The sequence below is a fragment of the Halichoerus grypus genome, chromosome 8, assembly GCF_964656455.1.
Source record: "Halichoerus grypus chromosome 8, mHalGry1.hap1.1, whole genome shotgun sequence".
In the NCBI taxonomy this organism is placed as follows: Eukaryota; Metazoa; Chordata; class Mammalia; order Carnivora; family Phocidae; genus Halichoerus; species Halichoerus grypus.
Window position 1 is genome coordinate 105,775,483 of NC_135719.1, and position 19,347 is coordinate 105,794,829.

Sequence of the window (19,347 nt, forward strand, 5' to 3'; positions counted from 1 at the left end):
GTGTCAAATGGTATCTACTATGTCTTACATTGGCATTGCACCTGCCTGCTCCTTTGATAGGTTCACTGGTTCATTTCTGGCCATTGATTGGTCATTACTTCTTGTTTGTCCAGTACAGATGTGAATGATGTAGGATAGAGGAAGTGATACAGTCCAAACCTCAACAGTAATAAGTCCTCCAGAACAGAAAATAATAAGCCAAAGATTGGCCCAGGTTCATCACTAATAGATCCTTAATATCCAGACATTCTTCTTTGTGGGTATTAATTTTAAATATTCTCTTTTATCCTCTGGAGCATTATAACTGTGCAAAGAAAAAAATGACATTTTAATACAGTGCCAGACCAGACATTTTAATTTCCATTACACTTTCTGATAAAGCCTGTCCCTTGAATAAGTAATAACTGTCACACTTTTGCAGGCAGAATAGTATTATCCTACAGCCATCAACAGGGGAGAGAGAATGCCTCTTTCTGTGAGACCAAGGAGAATGTAAGGATCTCTTATCTTTGGTTTAGGCAAATATCCAGTTATGAAAGTCTAAGTGCCTTTTCTCATCTCTTGAATGCCTGAGTCTTGGACTTTTTATTTAAATTTAGGGATAGGCTCAAAGGGAAAAGATTACCTTGAAAGACCAGTTAATGCAGTCACTCAGGAACCCAGAGCTACAGTTTGGTATCACTAATCTTTTAATTACTGTCTGAACATCTCCAAAGAGAGTTGAGGACCCCTTTCAGATTTTAATTACCACATTTTAGTTTTCCAGGAGAGAAGTTACAGCCGTTGTAGAGTGTCTGGCATTTTCCTCCATAACACTGTGTGCATTATAACTTTTTCCACAGAATTTAGATGAAGAGAAACAGTTACTTTATGATTTCCCCTGGACAAATGTTGGAAAGTTGGTGTTTGTGGTAAGTTTAAAATAAATGACTAAAAAATAGCGCAGTTGTTTGTTTTGTGGATTTTTGTTGTTCCCACTTCTGTTTTGTTTTTAAAAATAATGTTGTCCCAGGCACAAAAGTTGGTATTTTTTTTAAAAAGTTGACAAAGAAGACAACTAGCTTTCTTATATTCTTATTATATGTGTTTTAATCCTTGCCACTCATCAGTAGTGAACCTAAAATTAAAGAATCTTATAGCAAAAAAGATGACTAATTTTAATTTGTGGGTCTGGGTCCCACTGCACTATCCTAAGTTACTCTAGTTGCAGAAGAAATGTAGTGGGGGAATGTATAAGATGAGTTTATCAAACAGAATTATTTTTAAAAGCAAAGGGATCAGAAAACAGCCATAATCACAGGATAAATTACTCGTAGCATGGGGGTTGGCCAGTTCTTTTGGAAGTCACTTCTTTTGAGCAGAGAATAAAGAGTGATATAACAAGATGTTTCTATTAATATCTAACTCTTTGAAACTCATCATTATAAAGAAAGGTCTACAGTTCTTAATAGGAAAAATGCTGTTATTTTTAGAATATTGAGAATAGTATCCTTTTTTTATCGTAAGAGCAAATTCATGATTTTTCCCAGGTGTTTCTCTACCTTGCCAGCTATGTCTGGGTTTTGGTAGGGTTCAAAGAATTACAGTTAATAATATGTATATCTAGTGGTCATTAGAATCCGTGTTTTTTTCTTTGTTCAGAAATTGTTGGGAAAAATGCGCAAAGAAAGGAGGAAAATAAGGTTTTGTACACATGTGCCTCTCTCCCCTAAGGAAGACGGCCTATATAAATACAGGGCTGTATTGCCAAACAGCATTTGGGCCCTGACTCCACACTGCCCTGTGAAGTCAAAGACCTGTTCCTGACTTTACATTATTTTAATTACTTGGGCACCGTTCAATCTGATTCCACTTTACTGATACATCGAATGGGGCCTGACCTGCCTCCTCTTCACTTGCTGTCTCTCATCCAGGCCCTTTGTAAAAGAATCTGAGCGATATGAAAATGAGCAAATTATTACCCCACTTGGCCCTGTCGTGTCCCAAATTGAGTAGTAATAAAATGCACTTATGAAATTGAGTGTTTTCAGGGTCCTGGACTCAGTGGTTCCTGAACTGAGTTGTGCATCAGCCTCATCTGAGGAGCTTAAGATAAAAATTTCTGAGCCTCATCCTCCTCCCCTAAGAGATTTTTGATTCAGTGGGTGTGCGTTGGGGACCAGGCATCTATTTTGATGAATTTCCCAGATGATTCTTCTCATGGCCAGCCCAGTCCTGCCCAAGTTGTAGTACCTTGAGCAAGTTACTTAACCTGTGTGCCTTGGTTTCTTTGTTCCCAACTGGGGATAATTGGTCCTCCCTCATAGGCTTAATTGTGAGGATTAAATGAGTTAATACCTGCCGAGTGCTCATTAAGTGGCAGTTATTACCATCCTGGCATTGGGATCCACTGGTGGTTCCTTTAAAATGAAAAGTCGAAGGGTGAGAACTCCATCCCCAACTGATATACACAAAGCCATATTGTTTTGTATTGACTTTAAGTGTGTAGTTAGAAGATGCCTCCCTCTTTGCTTTACTTCTCCACTCTGGCTGAGAATTGTTATGTCTGGAATATTCCTTTTGCAGTCCTGCTGCCATGTTCATTAATAGGAGAGGTGAAGGAATTTATACTATCCCATAACTGTAAGAAACTTTGCCAAACTCTCACCCTCAACTTATGTTAATGAACTTTGTTAATGATCCCAGGCTTAAAGAATGAGATTCCTTATATCTCTACTGATAGAGATAATTATATCTCTTCCTTTCTCATCCCTCCAACTGTCCCTCTAGCTTCCAGCTCCCCCTTTTTTTTAAGACACTGCATGCCCAACGTGGGGCTTGAACTCACCATCCTGAGATCAAGAGTTGCATACTCTTACTGACTGAGTCAGCCAGGTGCCCACCCCCCGTCCAGCCTCCCTCTTTGATCCAGCTAAAGAAGTTTTTCCATTTCTTTTCTTAACCCTAAATAGGAATTAGTTGTGTTTTCTATCAAAACTCCTTATTTCCTCCCTGGAGTTTATCACAAACGATAGTTATTTTATGTGTTTATGTACCATCTCTCCCACCAGAATATCTCTCTATGAAGATAGGGACCTTGTCTGCCCTATTCACTGTCATTTTCTCAGTGACTAGCACAGTGTTTGGTACATAGTGTTTAACAAATATTTGAATGCATTATGCTTCTAGAATCTGTCATCTTGTTTGCTGAATTAGGGTGTTGGAATTGCATTTGAAGATGCTTTCATGATGGGCCCTTCTCTTCTCTATTGTGTAAATGGCCCCACTAGCCAGAGAAACCGAAGATACTCCTCGACCGTCATACCCAAGTCAGTGTTTACTAGAAGACCCTGGCTAGACACTTCCCTGAATTTTTGGTAAACCTTGTCCTGTGACATTTTGAATGGAAAAACAACAATTTATCTCTCAGTGAATTTTGAATGGAGCTTTCTACATCTAGTTCTGAGCCTGTAGTTTTCCTTACTAAAAAGAGAGTGAAGGGGACCTTGGCTGGTGAGAGACTTCTCTTCCCAAATCCGACTCGTGCTTTTGCTCCACAGGGTAAGAAATTTGAGATTTTGCCAGACGGCTTGCCCTCGGCCAGGAAGCTCCTCTACTACACGGGGTGCCCCATGCGTTCCCGACACCTCCTGCAGCTCCTCAGCAACAGCCACCGTCTCTACATGAACCTGCAGCCTGTGCTGCGCCACATCCGAAAGCTGGAGGAAAACGAAGGTATGGCGCAGCCGGGGGGCGGGGGGGGCAAACGGTGCCTTTGCCGCCTGTGGCCCCTTACTCCTGAGAGCCCTGAGGAAGAGGCCCCGAGGGTTGGGCTTCTCCAGATTCAGAGCGGCGTTCCTGCTCACATGTCATCACTGTCCTGGAAGACCAGGGTTAGCCTTGAGGCCCCCCAGCTGTAGGACCTGTCCAGAGCACCTGAGCTTATCCCTGTCATTTAGCTGTCCCTGAATACAGTCTCTTTAAGGTTTCCCCACACTTGCCTTGAAGACCCTTACAGAAAGCCACCACATGAAGGTGCAGGCCAAGGTTTATCTGCGACTCAGAGCCCCTTGGAATCTGGAATTTTTTTCCAGTGCAATTATTCCTTAGATTAGAGTGACAATAAAGGTGGGTGACAGAAATGTCTCCAGTCTCTCTTATAGACTGCCAGGAGGCCCCCAAGTCGAGGTGAGCAGAATGACAAAGGAGAAAGAAGTTTTCACTCAAGGATTTTATAAGCCAGTCCTGTGGGGGCTTTGCTGAGACACGGAAAAGAGCAATCCATTTGGGGCCCCTGAAAACGGGGACAAGTCATGGTAAGGAAGAGGAAGGCAGCAGACTTCAGCTCTACAATATGAACCTGACAGCCCTTTATCTTGAGCTGTGGCACCCCAGGGTGACTCCATTTAACACACTCCAGCTTCTAATCCTCCCAGATGCTACTTTGCATATTTGCCTATGTTAATGTCTTCAATTTGTTTTGCAAATTCACGTTGTAGTAATTCTTATAATTCAATTAGATTAGATTTAGGATATCTGCATGAACATTTGGATGCAGATTCATATCTTGGGTCCATGTCCGAAACAAATACTGACCTCTTGGACCCCACCTTTCCCACAGAAACCAGGCAAATACCTGTACTCTTAACAAAAAACCTTATAGAGGTTTGCACATCTGATTGATATTTCTCAAAAGCTATCTCTAACTAAATGAGACACAGTTTGGAGATGCCATTGCATTTTAAGCAGCCATCAGAACATGAATCATCCCCCACTGTCTGCCACCAAAGTGCTTCTGTCTTTGGAGAGAATTGGCATAACTGCCAGGTGTGTTGGCTTCCTCTGCTGCCACACAGCCCGTTCCTCCCACGGTGACTCATCGGTAGAACAGATACATCTCTTCAATGCTGGCATGAATATTAGGAGGAGTGAAGATGGGACAGAAGCACCAAGGAAACTTGGAAGAATAGGTGACCTCAGTGTAGAGCCCATCGTTTGCCAAATTGGCCACATTCCTAAGTGGCCAGGTTATAGGGCCTTGAGAAGTTCATTCCATGACCTTTGCCATCAGCATTTTCGTAAATTCTTATTTAGATGACCTTAAGGGGAGCGCTTTAGAGCCTGAGAGAATTCATGAACTCACAGGTTCTAAGGTAAAATTACAAGGAATTTTCAGTTCTTTGAGGGCAGGGTTTTGTCTCTTACCATACATAGTACTACATACATATTTGGGGGCTTACATGAGGAGGGCAATGAAGGAGTGATAAAGGTGTAAGTTGGATTTTTTATTTGGATAAATGTAGATAGATTTGAGGGGACATCTCTCTTTTTCTTCTAAAGAAAACATACTTAGTTTCTTCTACTTAGAGATTCCTCTAGGTCTAAAGAAAACCTGAACTAAGTTTTTCTGGGCCAGCCTTGACCTGACTCCATTTATCTCATCCACACGTAAGGGCTTCATTCTTACAAGAAAGCTCTTTTCCCAGTGTCCGTTTAGCAAAACAAACAAAAAACCCAGCACAAAAAGAGACTGTATTTTCCTTTAATTGAGAGTCACCTTGTCTGAAATACTCTTTTAGCATTTTATAGTAGAAAATGATCACAAGAATTCTTCCATAGCATTAAAAGCTTTTGTCATGAGAAAGGTTTTTTAACCCAACTTGATTCAACAGTTGGAGCTTATTCTTAGGTCTTATGTCAAGAGGTCACACTGACTGCATTCTGTTCCAAAATCATGTATAAAAAGCTTTGTGGTCTCTGCGCTTCTACAACAAAGGGAATACAAAGAACACCAACATATTGATGATTTGTGCAGTTGACACCATTGATTACTAGGGAGGTGTGAGGGGTTGCATTTTGAAGGTCTTAGAATAAATTTCAGAATTATGTAAACATTTCCTTCAGTTTGTAACAGAGTAGTGTGACACTTCTTAACTCTTTGCACTGGGTCTAAGTGATTCAGCCCTAAGAAGGGAACACTGGCCAGCCACATAGAACACCGAGGCTGCTCTGACACGTTGAGAGGAAGTAGATTTAGGCTAGGCTCCTATGAGGTAGAGAATAGGTTGGTGAGTGCTTATGTTCTGGTATACTAATGAATATAGAGTAACTGTAATTGACTCTGAACCTCTGGGAAGGGTTGGGAGTAAAAGGGCTATTTGTAAAAAGGTAGAAAAGCTTTTAAGTTATTTGATCCATAATTCCCAATTGTCTTAGAATTCCAGCACCCTAAAGAATATTTTAGAAAACTATTTTCTCTTTGCTTTCCACCTTCCAAGTGCCCCATGGCTATTATTTTGAAACTACCGTGAATAGAAATTGTATGAGAATTTTGCAAACCCCTTTAGGTCTCCATCTTCATCTCAACCACTGTTGCCTTCAGAAAATAGGAATCTTTAGAACCCAGTCTCACTCTAAAAGATGGATTGTAGATGATGAACGTGAGACTTGTCTCAGATGTGTGTGCGTTGGGCTTTGGTATCCAACCCCAGTCTGCTTTCCGTGTGGGCTATATGCATACTCGCTGCTGTGGTGCAGCCTGATTCCTTAGAATTGATAGGAATGGCCCGGGTGCAAAAACGTACATTGCTTCCTGGAAAGCACATCTTCTCTTTCTGCTGATGCTCCTTCCCTCTCTGGGGAGCCCGTGGTGATTATATTTCAGAGTTGGGTTTAGACATGAGGAGTGCAAGTGTTTTCACTTACCCAAGAAACAAGACAATTAAATCCCATCAATAGGCCCCTGAGAACCCAATTAGTCTACAAATTAGCAGTTTCTGAAATAATATCAATTTAACCTTCCCCAAGTGCATTCTCCATCTTTCACATTGTTCTAATGTGTTATTTCCCATCAGTGTTAAGAATACAAAGAATCTGAACTACTTCTCTGTTTTAAAATTTTGACCTGTAACACAAAGGTATTATTGTATACCTGCAACTCAGTTGTGATTGGTGCTTTAATGTAATGGTTAGTTAAGCATTTGATAAAAGGGACTTTCTAATATGTCTTTGTGTTAAAGAATGGCACTGACCTATGAAAGAACAGTTTTATCAGTCAGAGGCCACACAGGTATAAATCACCAAATAGGTATCTATTATCTAAATAGATAATAAAGCCTCACTAGTTCAGCCCAGATGGAGAAAAGGAGTCTTCATTAATGAGAAACTGAATTTTAGAACTCTTTGGAAGAAATTTGCAGAAGAATAGTTCTATTTTAAATTATATTCAACAGTCAGAACTAAACTAATTACAGGCCAAATTGAATAAATAAAATCAATGGCAATTAGTATAATTATATTTCTTAAACAGTCTTCTACAACAGTGCTTCTGAAATTATTTTAAAATTTCCAATCTATTGTGGACTGATCTTCGGCATAATGCAAAATCACAACAGTGGCTGGCATGGCGAGGTCCCATCGCTCTAAAAACTTCTGAGTATTTATTCCCACTTACTGAACCCATGTCACTGTGGACCCATAGCAGTTTGCAGACTAGAGGTGGCCTGGCGACTCTGCACGGAAGAGCACTTTTCTCCAGTTTTGAAGCTTTAAAACTCCTGGAGTGGTTCAAATACTCCCTCATATCTGTTGTTCTGGCTGATACTCATTTGCAGTCTTCTGAAGTTGAGCTCCTGTCCCAATCCTCACCACCCCCCAGCCCCTAGATTCTGGGTGTGCAGCCCCCTGCCTCTTGGCCGGGTGACTCACTTCCGTTCCCCGGCCGTGCGCTCTGGGTTGGTTGACTGTAACGGCGCGCTCTGCTCCTCACCACGCAGAGAAGAAGCAGTACCGGGAGTCTTACATCAGTGACAGCCTGGACCTCGACGTGGACCAGCTGGAAAAGCGGTCCCGGGCCAGCGGGAGCAGCGCGGGCAGCGGGAAGCACAGGCGCCTGTCCCGGCACTCCACCGCCAGCCATAGCAGCTCCCACACCTCGGGCATCGAGGCAGACCCCAAGCCCCGGGACGCGGGGCCGGAGGACAGCTACTCCGGCAGCGCGGTCCACCGCAAGCTGAGAACCTGCAGCTCCATGACCAGCCACGGCAGCTCGCACACCTCCGGAGTGGAGAGCAGCGGCAAGGACCGGCTCGAGGAGGACTCGCAGGACGACGGTAAGCCGCTCGCCGGGGCTCTCCCAGCTCGCAGCGCTGCCCGCCGGCTCCGGCCCCCTCCTCCGGCTGGCCTAGTATTGTTTTCACATACCAGTTCTGGAGAGTTGATGTGTGGCGCGCCGCTAGGAAGTACTAGTAGATGAGAAGAGGGGTCTTGCATCCCCTCCTTCCCACCCCCACCCCCCCGCCCCCCGATTTGGTGGAGTTGCTTGTGTGTGAAGAAAGCGTTCCTCTAGCGGTGAGATACGTGGCGGCCACAGGCTTGGATGCTGGTGGATTCCGAGGCCTAGCGGTTTCTGTGAAGTAGAGTAGAGGTCAGCCCTGCGGCGCTCACGGCTGCATTTCTGATTCCCAGATTAAATAGGCATTGGTTAGGACAGCAGAGTAGATGCAGTGATAGTGACAGAAATGTCTTCAACTTTTTGCAGGGGGAAAAAAAAAAGATTTGAGCCCAGGCCATTGGTTATTTAATATTTCTTCAATTCCTCCTATGCAACTGGAACTCTGGGAATATAATAGAAATTAGCACCTGGCTGCTTAACTCTCTGTTAAGGAGATAAAACGAGACCTCCAGCCAAACTTAGCCTATGTGTGCATCCTTTTTATTATTTTACTGCCTCAAGTGCTATAGCATTCAGATTTGGGAAAAAGATACTGACTTCATTAAGGACAAATGCAGCACATTTGCTTGGTTTGGTTACCATAGAATTCATGCGGATCTCAAATGAAGTCCCTGAAATGCCTTGTGAGTAGGCAGCAATGGGAAATGGGGAGCTTCGTGAACTACTCATTGTGCTCTGGCCTTAGGCAAACAGCCTGTCAGTCTCAGTTTACCCTTTGTCATCTCAGCAAGGTGCTATAGCTCTTTCCTTCTTTTTAATTTTTTTTAGGGTTTAATTTATTATTTATTTTAGAGAGCACATACGAGCGTGAGCATGTACAAAGGGTGGAGCAGAGCGAGAGGGACAAACAGACTCTGTGCTGAGTGAGGAGCCTGATTCAGGACTTGCTCTCACAAGCCTGAGATCAGGACCTGAGCAGAAATCAAGAGTCAGTTAACTGAGCCACCCAGGCGCCCCTTTCTCTTTCCCTCTTTCTTAAAGAGTAAAGAATAATTGACAGTCAAATCATGGCATGAGAAGACATGTAGATAAACAGCGATCCTGTGAAAAAAGAGAACAAATTCATCTAGTTGAGGATTGTCCCTAGAGTTTCCTATTGTAGATTCTTATTAGCAAATCTGTTTTAGAATATGGATAATCACATAGCCTCCCTCAAAGTATGGCTATGAACTCTGGTGTCCATTTCCCTTCATATCCCCAAATGTCTTTTCCTTCTTCTGTGTCAGAAATAGAGATGCTGGTCGATGACCCCAGGGACCTGGAGCAGATGAATGAAGAGTCTCTGGAAGTCAGCCCAGACATGTGCATCTATATCACTGAGGACATGCTCATGTCGCGGAAGCTGAATGGACACTCTGGTGAGCTCTTACGGGAAGTTCTCCTTAAGCAGTGGACTGTCCCAGGCTGAGAAGCAGGTGCCTCAGAAAATAGAAGGGTTGGGTGGGGCTCTAGGTCCGATAGGACTGGAATCAGAACCTTTCCAAGTCAGCACCATAGACTGCAGGATTGAGTTTCTTCTGAGGAAGAAAGGGAAAGGAAGGGGACGAAGCACCTAGGATTGGGAATTAGCATCTTCTACCGCAAGCGCTGGACAAAGTGGTAAAATACAGTTTTCTCTTGTTGTTGTTTTGTTTTGCTGTTTTAAACGATAATCAGAGAATCCTATAATACATCTAGAAGGGGCCTCAGAGACCTTTTTACAGATGAGAAATCCTGTAGATTAGGGGGACAAATGCTGTGTGGCTAGAAACAGAAGTCAGGTCTCCAGGTTTGTTTTGTATTGTTTCCCCACTATATCATACTGGGTGTAGGAGTCTAGAGGAAAAAGGTGTCAAAAAAGTTTGACATAAAAAGACATTCTTACTAAATCCCATATTCGATTAACTCTATTAGAAAACATGCATTCACTGGAACCCTAGTATAAGGTTATATAATATGTAATATCTATTTCTACCAAATAAAAGATGTTACCCTAAAAAAAAAAAAACAAACAGCACTATGGGTTTTGTTTTTAAGCCTCAGTCACTCCTAATGGCTCTTGTCACATTTCATGACTTGGTCTCTGTTCTGTACAAAAACACGCGTTAGGAATCAGCAGTGTGGACGTGGCGCAGATGCTTATTGCTCAGCCATGTCGAGCTTTGAGTGAAAGACCCTGTTGACAACTGGGGTGACCTGTGATTGCTCTGTCAAGACCCACGGTCCCCAATAGTGAGCATCACCCCTGCAACAGGTGCTGGGAATCAGAGATGAACAAGGCCAGCACACATGGTCCCCTCATCCTGCCATTTAATCTGTAATTTCACTTGCTGACCTAGCAGAACCATGGCCTCCAGATGCTCCGCCAGGAGCCAGCCTGCCAGTGGTTACAGAGAATCCCTCTGCCGAACCAACACAGATTCGTCAGGCTGCTTGCTCTGGTCATGCTTAAGAGTTCTCGTACCAAACTTGGCCCCTTTTGTTTTTTGGCCATTTGCTTTATTACATAGACATTTTTCCTTATAAATACATTTTAATATATATTAAATATAAACATACAATTATATGCACATTATAGGTGCATGGATATCATGCTCTCGATGCGTGCATGTGTATTGTTGTGGAAAGAAAATGGTATAAACAATACACACCAAAGTGTCTATGGGACGAGGAGGTGTGAGGGAAGCAGAGTTTTGCTTTTTATTTATATATTTCTACGTTTAATTTTTATGATAAGATTTTGTAATTTTGAATAAAGTATAAATAAGGTAGCGGTTTAAAAAGATTTATATACAAAAAATACTTCTTGTAATGTTATTTATAATAGCAAAGAAAAGGAAAAAGACCCTAAACAGTTAACAATGAAAAGTTGTGTTCTGTCCATATAGTGGAATATTGTACGGCCATTAAGTAATGAGATTTTCAAAGGATATTTAATAATATGAGAAAGATAGGCAGGAAGAACAGCACAAATTATATAAACAGTAGGATCTCAAATTATAAAAATGTATATATGTATGTGGAAAAATACATAAAAATATTAATAGCCTTTTCTCTGGATGATGGGGTTATAGATGATCTTATTTTCTTTCTTGCATCATCCTACTTTTCCAAATTCTTTACAATTTGAGCATTTAAACATTGTTTTTAAAATGTGGAGATGAGATTGAGTAGTGATAAAAGTTAGGTAGATGTCGGTTTAGTATTCTGACCACCAGACTTGATGCTGATTTATCTAATGCAGAGTCTGGGTTTGGGAGCAGATTATTTACAGGCATAGTGGCCAAGAGCACAGTTACCAGGAAATCCAGGAGGACCCATCCCAGGTCCTAGTGCACTAGTCCACATCTTTCTGTGAGGATTTGTTAAGAGTTTAAAGCTTTTTAAAATACAAGGATATTCTAGAGAAAGACCCCCTACTAAAGCAGTCTGTACCACCCCCAAAACATAAATATCCACCTGAGAGTTTTTAAACTGTCTACATGTAAACCAAGAATGTCTTCCTTTTGTGTTTCAGTTGAATTAATTATCAAAACACTTAATATATGCAAGGCCTATATTAGTCACTTGAATCATGAGTCATTTCTAAAGAGTTAAGAGATAATACAAAAGGCCATTTCTGAGGTTATTAGCAGTAGCTAAATAAAAATCCCATTACTCAGGGTTCTTTTTTTATAAGGTGAGAATGTACTTTACCTGAGAAGCCATTTGGCCTTGAGGCTCTGGGGTTTGACTGATGTGCTTCATCTGCCTGCAAGAAAAATGTCAGTGGTCATCTTCACTCGTGTCTCCAGTTCTTGTTAGTGGTTTTATCGCCGGAAACATCGGTTTCTGGTGCTTCACTCACGTGTCACAGACGCAGAGGGAGGTTTCAGCCCTGGATTTCTGTTGCCAAAGTATTAGCGGATTGCCCTTGAGCGCTGGGGCGATTAGGGACCCTGTTGCTCTCAGAGGTCCAGAACCGAATGTTCAGGGCGACCTCCCATTTGTGGCCTCTCCCCGGTAAGATCTGCTGCAGGAGGCGAGTGCCACAGGGCCCCTGTCAGCCCGAGGCGTTCCTGTGAGCTGAGTTTGTCCTGCGGGCAGGCCCGACACCTTGCCCTTGCCATGCATTTGCTCTTCAGTCATCCTTAGACTCTGTGGGATGAATGCTGCTTGCAGCCCCACTTTATAGGAGACTTAAGACACAGGGAGGCACAGTCACTGGCCAGCATACACAGCCAATTACTCGTCTGGGCCCAGTTCCATCCCAGATCCGTGTGACTCCGGAGGTCAGACCCCCCACTAAACCACTGCACATCTAAGGGGAAGCAAGCGTAGAATGCCGTGTCACAGTTCAGCTGGAGTTAAGTTCAGACTCTGTGCTCTGTGGAACATGGAGAAACTTGAGGCGATAAACTGCTTTACACCTACAGTCTTTCTTTTTGTTACTCACTTCATAAATCGCTTAATTAGAAGTTGTCGTTTAGAAAAATCAGACTCTAAACTCCTTCCTGTCCTCTCACCCCACATTTACTCCTCTCCCGCTCCTCCCTATTTACTGTAAGACAAGAGACAGAATGTGTTCCGTCCTGGCTGTCCACCACGGAAGAGTAACAGATTTTCCAGTAACGGTTAATATTTGACCTCTCAGTCCTGGTGGTCGTATATGTCAGATATGTGGCAAGAGGTATGACCAACAGGAAATCTTCTGTTTTTTTTTTTTTCTTCTTCTTCTGTGTTTTACTTTAGGGTTGATTGTGAAAGAAATCGGTTCTTCCAGCTCCAGCTCCTCAGAAACCGTTGTCAAGCTTCGCGGCCAGAGCACTGATTCTCTTCCACAGGTACAGAAGGGATTGGAAAATTTAAATTGGGTACTGAAGCTATAGAAAACTAAATAGAACTTAGAGTTATATTTATATAAATGAGCAGAAAATTTAAAAAACCCTAAGGAAATGATTCTTACTAGGGACATTTCAGTTTTGTTCTGAATTTATGTCCATTTTATTTGCTAGTTGCATTCATCTTTAAGTTGATTTCTATTTGGATAAATTGTATACTTTAACACTTTTTATAGCTGGGAAGCCTCTAGACCTCAAACTTCAGGTTAACTGTGTGTGTGTGTGTGTGTGTGTGTGTATTTATTGACCTCAACAACTGGGAGGATAATTTTCTCGTCAGGTGTGTCATGGCAGAAATGTTTCCACACTCTGATTTTTCCATTCAGATTGAATTTTCTAAGCATGCTGAGTGAGGCTGTTTGATAACCTGTGATCGCTGGCTAGACTATTAAAATATCAAAAGATAAAACACTCTGAAACTCATGGTTGCAGCATCTGGATTTATTCTGCAGCTGATTCTCACCTCTGCTTCCTGAGCATTCTCTTGCTCTCTCCTTTTATGCCTCTCTCTCGGAATGTCTCTTTTTTGTTTTTTTGTCTTCTGTGTGTGCTTCTCTCCTCCCTTTTCTCTGTCTCTCTCATTTAAGTAGCCTTAATGTGCACCTGATGTTTTATTAAATATTTTTTTGAGTGCTCCAGTGAGTCATTGCTAAAGCAGTATGTGTAGCATGATGATTACGAGCTCCAGGGTCCCACTGCTCGGGTTTGCCCCCCAGTTCTACCCGCCCCCCCCGCCAGCGGTATTAGGTCTGACTGTACAGAAATGTCCATGGGGCACAGCTCGGGATCAGGTTGCACAGCGGCAAGGCGGGAAGCACCGTTGTATGCGTGTCGCAAGGATTTGCAGTGAGGACCTAGTGCATTCTCTGAGGGAGACGCCCGGTGGCCCCTGGGGAGCCTGCCTGAGTACAGGCGGCGATCAGCATCTTCAGGGAGTGCTCAGATGGGTTACTTCCTAATAAAATGTTTTTGGGCTTAGACCCTGTTCTATCCTCCTGGCACTTTTGCCTTTAGCAACACTCGATCACTTAACTCTAACAAGGGTTGGCTTTTGTGGTGTTCAGCAGCACAAGCTGAGAGGGCCATGCCTTGTTTCCTTAAATCACCCAGTAAGTATCTTTCATTCATGTAATTGTCTGAACCACTTTTTAACCTATTTATATTTTCAGCCAGTAGCACTTCTTGGGATAATGAGTTCTAGAAGTCTGCTGCCCGCTGTGTGAAGTATTTGGCAGAATACCACTTAGAGTGTTCGGGAGCTGCCTCTTGCCTCCCAGCCTTTTCTGTACTTTGAATTATTTTTTGATCCAAGAATTCTAGCTTTTTAAAAAAAACAATTCTTCAAATTGTGTTTCTTGAATAATAATTGGTTCGTTTCCCCACTTCTTATTAAAATAATAACAGACCTCAGCATGAGAGTGTTACCATGCTGAATTGTCATATTCTAGTGGGGGAAAAAAAAAATTGGGCCCTATCTTTACCTATCCAGCCCTATTTTAAGACTGTTTCTTGACAGTTGGGTTCCTGATGTATTTACTTCCTTTGCCTTAGATTATTCATCTGTAAAATGGGGAGAATAATGGCACTGGCCTCGTAGGGCTGACTGGAAGATTGAACGGCCAGGGCCTGCACATAAGGGCTCAGTGAACGTTCGCCGCTGTTACTGGTTGTGGGGATGACATTTTCCCCCCAGGGCCTTAGGGGCCCAGAAACCTCAGATCGGAAATCACACTTTCCAACATACAAAGATTCCATAACCTTCTATGATTTTGCAGCCTCTCTCTTAACAAGAGCAAATACTGCTAACCTTTCACTTTGGTCTATACTCTTAAGGTTGTTTTAACCTTCCCTTATTTTGCAGACTATATGTCGGAAACCAAAGACCTCCACCGATCGACACAGCTTGAGCCTTGATGACATCAGACTTTACCAGAAAGACTTCTTGCGCATTGCGGGTCTATGCCAAGACACTGCTCAGAGCTACACTTTCGGGTGTGGCCACGAACTGGATGAGGAGGGCCTCTACTGCAACAGCTGCTTGGCTCAGCAGTGTGTCAACATCCAAGATGCTTTTCCAGTCAAAAGAACGAGCAAGTACTTTTCTCTGGATCTCACTCATGATGAAGTTCCAGAGTTTGTTGTATAAAGTACGTCTGCGCACAGCTAGCTCTCCATAGCCCTACAGGCAGCCTGCTGTTGGCTGGAGGCTGGAAAGCCATGGTTCGTTCTTTTAATTATTGTGCCATATTCTCTTCACCCCAGAACATAGCTCTTTCTTGATGATAACTTGCGATGGAAATAAAAGCCTTGGGACAATTGCACTTTAAGTATTACACAGAGATAAAAGAACTGCGGAGAATGTACAGCAAGACAAGTGCCCGGAAGTTCATGATCCTTTGGAAGGAAATGTGCTTTACTGGTTACCAAGCCTTCGGAATATTGAATCGTGGTGTGTTTGTTCCTCGTTTTGTTTTTTCGTTTGATTACGTGACATCGCATTTTTTTTTATCATGTGAAAGATGTTGTTAGGTTTATTTGTTTGCTTGTAATTTTTTTTTTTTTTGGTTACTCCCTCACGCACGTGGTTTGAGGGAGGAGAGAAGGGTCTCTCCTTTTAACGGAGAGACCGGTGCCCACTACGTAGCCATTGCTGCCTCACTGGGGCTGTCCCAAAGTGAGCACTGATGAAGTGGTCAAAGTCCTGTAGCTCTAGCAAGCCAAAGATACGGACATACCAGAAGCTCAGCCCAGGTCCAGAAGACGTGAGTGAAGCAATAACCAGAAGGCTCTGTGTGCTATGATGCCTTTTGACTCCTTCACACCCAGTCGGTGCCGTGTCCCCTTCCTGCTCTCCCTGAAGGCTCTCGGACCCAGTGGAGTTTGTCAGCCGAGGAACGAATCAGTGGTGTTCATGTCATCGTGCATTTTGTGGCGTTAACAAAACCAGTTTCTGTTAAAACTGTGGAAATGCCTTAGAAAATGTTTGTGCTTGGTGTTTTGTTTTAATCAAGAACCAATTATGGTAATGCTAGTTTCTGCTTAACCAAAATACCCTAACTGTACGTATATGTTATACATATATAAGTACCTGAGATTGCGTGTGTCTGTATGTGTTTAAAGCTTACTAACTCTTCTTCTTGGCTCCCATGACTGTTCTTGTGTATGTGGTCTTTCTTGTTGAGTATGGAGGATGTGTCACTGAATGAATGATACCTACAGACAATCAGTTAATATATGTAGAGTTAAGAATGACTGTTTCTCGTGGGTCTTTTGCCGTGATTCTCAGCCCTGGTTGCTTTAAAAACAGTAACAATGTCTGGGTCCCACGTCAGGCCAATAAACTCAGTCTCTTGTAGTGAGGTCCAGGTGGACCTGCCTTCTCCTTTAAAGCTCCGAATGGAGCTAATACGAAACAGGGTTTAAAACCATGGCTCCAGAGGGTGTCTTTCTGTTTTAATTTCGAAGTTAAAAGTGTACAGAGAATGTTAGCGTTTGAGAGAGGGCCATTTTTAAGAGTTACTGCCACTGCTGTTAGGATATAGAACGAAACCACGTCAGGAGAGTGAATCTATTAACCTTTAGATGTACAGTAACAATGTTGTTCGCACTTCAGGAGAGAACTTTAGCACAATGTCTTTCTAGGAGATGTTTGTAATGATTTCATATTTTATAACATTTGTTTACCATATTTTGATATACCATTTTTTCTATCTGCCAGGTTTTCTTAAAAAAAAAAACTATATATTATTTTCTAAAGAAACAGTCATATTTTTATACAAAATTAAGTTTTCAGGTCACAAAGAAATAGATTTCGGGTACAGCGGAACATGCGGTGTTCCCCGGGTGGGAGTCGGTATGATAAATGCATGGAGAACACGGACCCGCCCGCCTGGGCCGCCCTGCACGCCCGCATGTGGGTGTGCACCCGCACTCCAAGCCCGGTCAGATCAGTTCCACCCGACACCGGTAAAGGAACAGAAGTTCTGTAGGGTTCTGTAGTCGTGAAATTATTTTGCTTTTATCAAAAGTTCTAAAAGAACCAAAGTTTCAGATACCAGAATGTACAAAAGTATCTCAGTCTTCTGTACGAAAGGGTAGAAGGACCAGCCAATGACTGCTTCACTTACAAGTAAGTCGTTAAATAATCCACCATTTCGTATAGATGCTTCAGAGACGAGTCCTGGAAGGTTTAACTGTAAAGAGCCCAGATCATAATGTGGTGCATTTCCTTAGCTCTTAGTGTTTCTTGCAAACATCAAGACAAAAGCATATTTAATTAAGTATTTAGTGCTTTATTTTCTCTGTACTTCAACCAGAATCAGGTCTTCAGGGTTTTGCCAGCATTGTTGGTGGTTTTGCACACCCTCTTTCCAGTTGGATTTATGAATAGTCTTGTGGGTTTTCAAAAATTGAAACATGCTGAGGAACATTTTTGCTTTTTGATCCAGTTTGCAGCAGAGTTATATATATGTATATGAAAGTCCATTTTGGTTATCGACATTTTGTATTTGGAAATTGTTTTAAACAATAAAAAAGGAAAAGAAACGTATGAAGCTGTAATTTATTCTGCATTTGTTAATATCGTTGCTAGTCGGTATACCCGTTTGGTATATATGGCCTCTCTCCATCTACATTTGTATCTGCAACAATGAGCTTTATATCTACATAAACTGTAAATAATCCTTTCTGTGAAAGGATCATCATTATCAGGATGATACCAAAAGTGTGTAAAAGAAAACTGCATTATTTTGTAATGATTTCTTATAGGCATTTCATGGTAAGATTAGCAGTCAATAAAGTTACTTTTTATTTGTCTTTAAAGTGCCTTTTTTTTTTTTTAATTAGAGTTCTCAGTGAAGCAAGAGGCATTAAGAAGTGAATGTTTTCTTTGTGTTCTTCTTTCCTATAACAGAGCACCTGGAGGGACATCCTAAAGGTCCAGTGTGGTGGAGCTCCCAGCCGGACAGCCCTGTGGCGGGGATGCTCGTGAGGACGGAGGCTGAGCCCTGCCACGTGCTGTGCCCGTCCCACGTGTGTTAGGAGTTCATGGATTAACTCCTTTCATCCTCATATGCACATAAGGCAGGTGCTAGTCTTCGTCTCAAGTTAGAGATGAAGGAACCAAGGCTCCAAGAGGCCGTGGCAGCCAGCTGTTATGCACGCCCAGGTGGAGGCGCTGAAAGCACTCAGTAAAGTAGAATCTTTTTCATTTTTTTCAATTAAAATAACCACTTTAGTTTTGCCCACAAAACAATCATCTTTGGCGTGTTAAGTTTTCAGTTTTAAAAAGTAAGTGATTACGTCTACAAGCATGCAGTCCCCAGGCTGAAGGTGAGGGCAACGTGGCATCAAGGATGGAGATGGCACTTCCACTTCCGGTCGGTAGACAGGAGTCTGAAGAGCCCGGTCAGCCTTGGGGAGGGCGGCCAGTATCCTCCCGTTACTCCGGTTTTCTTCCCTATGGTGGGATCAATAATTCAGAGGGCTATATGGGGCTTCAATCAGGTAATAGTTAAAATACGCCCCTGAGGACGAAGGTGGGAGAGAGGAGGGTTTTCAAATCTAAGCAACATTTAACTTGTATAGAATTGTGGCCGTTTGGAAGCATACAATCCAAAACCTCAGTAGAGGTGTTACTCGTGAATCTTGCAGTGTATCTGGTAAATTGTGAGTAAAGTGTCTGGTCACCTGCTATGTATCTGACACAACGACACATGTCCTGTCTAATCTTCACAACCCTTCAGGGAGTCCACTCATTTTACAGCCGAGGAAACAGACTTCCCCAAGATCCTGCAGCTCATAAGCCTAGAGCAGCGTTTGAAACCCAAATCCACCTCCAAAAGCTTTGCTTTTTCTACTACATATACCACGTTATCCACTGCACTTAGAGAAAGTTCAGAATCTAATACAGAAGACAGACTTACGATTTTGATACCGCGAGAAATGAAATAATTTGTTGGCACACTTTTTTTGGCCACTCCTATGCCAGACCTGTGGGAGGATTATCTGGGTATTGCTCTGGCGCAGAGGCAGTGAAGACCTTGGGTGGGTAGGGAGTGGCAAGTGGGAAGAATGGAGGTTTTACTCGGAGGAAGAGCCTTGAAGGGGGACTTCTGGCAGATTGGGGTGAGGTAAAAACTGTCCGCGCGAAGATGAGAAGCCAGAGACAACAGTGTTCATTCAGGGACCTTTGGGCTTGAGGAACGACTCTCTCCAGACTGGTCGTGAAAGGCCCTGGGTGCCCAGAGGAGGACACTGAGTTTTTCTCTAGACAGG

General features: G+C 42.7%; 1 protein-coding gene across 3 annotated transcripts in view; it reads left to right on the forward strand.

Annotated features, from left to right (window-relative positions):
• Window positions 1-17,886, forward strand: part of FRMD6 (FERM domain containing 6) — a 78,885-nt gene extending 60,999 nt beyond the window's left edge. For all 3 annotated transcript variants that reach the window (XM_036111189.2, XM_036111202.2, XM_036111196.2), the window contains exons 9-14: window positions 843-911; window positions 3,540-3,714; window positions 7,755-8,090; window positions 9,439-9,570; window positions 12,923-13,014; window positions 14,933-17,886. In XM_036111189.2, coding sequence (XP_035967082.1) covers window positions 843-911; window positions 3,540-3,714; window positions 7,755-8,090; window positions 9,439-9,570; window positions 12,923-13,014; window positions 14,933-15,217 — 1,089 coding nt within the window. In that variant the 3' untranslated portion in view covers window positions 15,218-17,886. The remainder of the gene's footprint in view (window positions 1-842; window positions 912-3,539; window positions 3,715-7,754; window positions 8,091-9,438; window positions 9,571-12,922; window positions 13,015-14,932) is intronic.
• The last annotated feature ends 1,461 nt before the right edge of the window (window positions 17,887-19,347 follow it).